The sequence below is a fragment of the Callorhinus ursinus genome, unplaced genomic scaffold (genome assembly GCF_003265705.2).
Source record: "Callorhinus ursinus isolate GAN/ISIS: 27379988/994484 unplaced genomic scaffold, GSC_fseal_2.0 scaffold19, whole genome shotgun sequence".
Classification (NCBI taxonomy): domain Eukaryota; kingdom Metazoa; phylum Chordata; class Mammalia; order Carnivora; family Otariidae; genus Callorhinus; species Callorhinus ursinus.
Window position 1 is genome coordinate 11,281,941 of NW_027397081.1, and position 3,487 is coordinate 11,285,427.

At 43.2% G+C, this 3,487-nt stretch overlaps 1 protein-coding gene across 1 annotated transcript; it reads right to left on the bottom strand.

The window, feature by feature from the left end:
- Nucleotides 1-1,446: 1,446 nt before the first annotated feature.
- CUNH11orf71 (chromosome unknown C11orf71 homolog) lies at nucleotides 1,447-3,459 on the bottom strand. Its single transcript, XM_073903779.1, has one exon. The coding sequence runs from the start codon at nucleotides 3,286-3,288 to the stop codon at nucleotides 2,893-2,895; it is 396 nt and encodes a 131-aa protein (XP_073759880.1). The 5' UTR covers nucleotides 3,289-3,459; the 3' UTR covers nucleotides 1,447-2,892.
- Between the last annotated feature and the right edge of the window lie 28 nt (nucleotides 3,460-3,487).

Sequence of the window (3,487 nt, forward strand, 5' to 3'; positions counted from 1 at the left end):
ATATTCTAATAGGATTCCACTTTCAACACATGCTAGTCAGTTACTATGATATGATAAATACGAGACAATAAAAAACAAACAGGAATTTACAATTTTTTTTAAACTAACGTTAAGTATTGATTTTTTGGACTGTTTTTTTTGTTACTCTTAGAAAATGCATCTATTTTCGAATGCCAACATGCTATACTTCACCACTGATGTTAAATATTTGTTTTGTACACTAACATTTTTAATGACATGGACTGTTCTTGGGAAAACTTTGTCTCTACTTCAAGGTAATTTCATTGACAGAGGTTTACATTGGTTCTTGCTTCCATGATACGGTCTTTGCGACTCACTGTAACTTGGACACTAGCACAGATGCTAAGGAGAATTTAGATATTCATTGGCTCAGATTTAAAATGATGGAACATTTATGTGAACAAGGGTCTCCTCCTGTCAAACAAAGCACAATAAACCACACATTTTTTTTCTTTTTTTTCCTCTGGCACATATACACTATTATTCAATCAAAGCCCTACTCCTGATGATCTCACACCTAAACAAACAGAAATGAAATCACTCCCCTTGGGTTCTTCCTTTTCTCATGTGCACTTTTATGCCAGAACCTTGTTTCTTCATTTGCAAATCGCAGCTTTTCTCCTACTCCTAGGGTTAGCTGGCCTGGAACAGCCTCTATTCACGCCTGTTGCCTCAGCATAGTTGATAGCACCCTCTCCCACTCTCGTGTCCTGGTTTGTACAGTAAAATGGTCATCCTGTGTATTATACCTCGTTTTCCTCTTCTCATTCGGTTCTCCACTTCTCATTTTAACAAGTTTATTTTTCAAAGTACAGAATTATAGGTTAAATGGGGGAAGATCTAAGAAGACATAATCCTATTTCATAGTTGATAGTATTCAGCCTCTCTCTGAAGTTTTTGGCTGAACTTACCTTGTGAGGTGTTATTTTTCACTATTAGGCATCTCTAAGTTTTATGAAAACACTTCTTACCTTTAGCCTTAATTTTATTATTCTTCCCAGTCTAAAACTCGTTAACAAATAGATTTGGGATTCCTTTCTCAATTACAGGTTTTTGTAATGCCCAGTCTAAGGCACCCATCGTATATCATCAATGAATCTTTTAGGTTAGAAGAGTATTAGATATATGCTGTCTTTGGGAGACCTGAGAAAATAGTTACTCAAATAACTTTTTGTATGGCATGGTTCAAATGAGGGAACTGGATGGCAGAGCTGCAAGGCTCTATTGCTGACTAGCTGGATGACCTTGGAAAGTTTACTTCATCTCTTTGTGCCTTGGTTTCTGGGCAATAAAATGAAGTATGATATCTCTCTTATGGGCCATTGTGAGAATTAAATGACATATATAAAGCTCCACCAAAGCAGAGACGTTATTGAACTTGTTCACTTTATTCTAAATGCCTAATACAGGTCATATCAGGCACAGAATAAGTTCTCAATAAATATCTGAATAAATAATGAATAAAAGCCTCTACAACATTGCCTTACACATAGCACTCAATAAAACATAGCTGTTATTATCCTTTCAACCATTTTTTTCTATGACCTGGTTTCCAGATCTCTCACCATATTAATCACTCTCTTATGGAAGCTCTTGGGATTTACCAACATTCTTCTTCAGATGTGGTTCTAACAATTCAGTACTGTGTGGTATGTGGTAATTTTGCTTTACCTGATCATAATTATACGTAAGAGTGCACTGGGAAAAAGCTAGTCTACCTGCTTACAGAGTTGGCACTTAAAAAACCCCACTAATTTTCTCCCCATACCACCCTTTAAACCTTAGGAAATATATGGTTAAGAGAATAAAAATATCAGAAAATAAGGAGTGATCAGCCAGGTAGAACCAGGATAGTACAGTGTCATGGAGAGCCACTGCAACCAATGCTATTGTTATCACTGCACCTAATGAACTGTCCAGTGTGGTGATTACCTATTGATTTATTAGCCTCCCTATCTAGAATACATTCCTTGACTGTAGTTTATCCACAGTGCTCACCACTGGGAAGATCTTCAAATACTGTTGAATGGTGAATGAATAAAAATAAACAAGAACATTTGGGGAAGATGCTACAGTGAATTGATGAACCGCTTCCTAACAGGAGACTGTAAGCCTAAATTATCCACCATTCTGTTTCGGGACAACAGACTCAGATTAAGGAAACTGGGATTGAATGCTAATAATAAAATGACAAATAGAAATGTAAAAACTCATTTGGAGCCTTTGGCAGAAAAAGAAGTGAAACTAGCTTAATAATGTGAAAAAGCAGCAAAGTTTAGGTTTGCTTTTGTTTTTGGTTATGACCGAGACTGGAGTTTGCAGATATTCCTGAAGAAAAAGTGGAGGGAGATGGAAAAGGGTTAAAGGCAAGAGGACTGGATAAGCCTCAGGCCCTACGGAAGAGTAAGCCAGGGGAGTAAAAAGAAGCATTTCCTTTTCAGCAGCAGAAGTAAACGTAATGGCAATAGTCTGGGGTAGAGGCGTAGGCCGTTTCCAATCACAAGTCTCAAGGTAGGAGAATCTGCCAGGGTGGGAGAGAAGGTTTGTGGAAAGCAGAGAAATTTGGGTCCATTGCTGGGATGGAGTGCACCAGGGGTGAAAAATGACTGCAGACCTCTGGGAAGGGTGGTTCAGCTTTGTGACTAAGAAGAAAATCTCGTCTACCTCCTTCCTGATTTAATCACTCTGGCCGCCCCAAACCGGAATTCAGCGGTGAGAATCTTCCTCCGTACTAAGCCGTATTAACCTGACTCCTGCGTGTTTTTATATTAAAACGAAAATACATCCCTCTGAAAATAAGACTGCCAAGGCACCAAGGAAGGATTTTAGGGAGGCCTTGTTTACAAGCGAGTCGAGGGGCAGAGGAGGGTATTAAGCCGAGAGGTGCGCTGCGATAACACTTCCAATGGCAATCAGCCGCTGTTGCAGCAGGCTCCCCAGGAGATCCAATTTAAGCCCGGGGGTCGGATACGGTGAGAATCTGGTATGGCTGCCCCGGCTCTGTCCACCAGGTTCCCTTCCCTTTACAAAGCGGGTCGGGCCCCGGCCGCCCGCACTCGTCCGACCGCTCTCGGTACGAACGCTCGGCCGCAGGGCCTGACGAGGAGTGGGTCCTGAAAGTATAGCCTCGGGCCTGGCAACGAGGAAGCTGTCTCCGGAGACCATCGCCAGCGCTAAGGCCGACGGGCTGAGGTCGCCCTGGGACGCGCGGTAGGCCACCCTGGTCCTTTGATCGCCGGCGGACAGGGACACGTTGTTCAGCGCCATCTTCAAACACTGCCCGCAGTGTTTGTTACGTCCCTCGGCCAAGGTGGGCCCTTCGCGGCTCCACAGATCAGTGGAGGCCGTCTCGAGCGCCGCCACCGCCTAAACGAGCGGCCATAGGTAGAGCCGCGGCCGACCCAGGAGCCGCCTCTCCCCGGCGCTCTCCTCGCGAGCATGCGCAGCGCGTCCGTGCGCCGCGGCT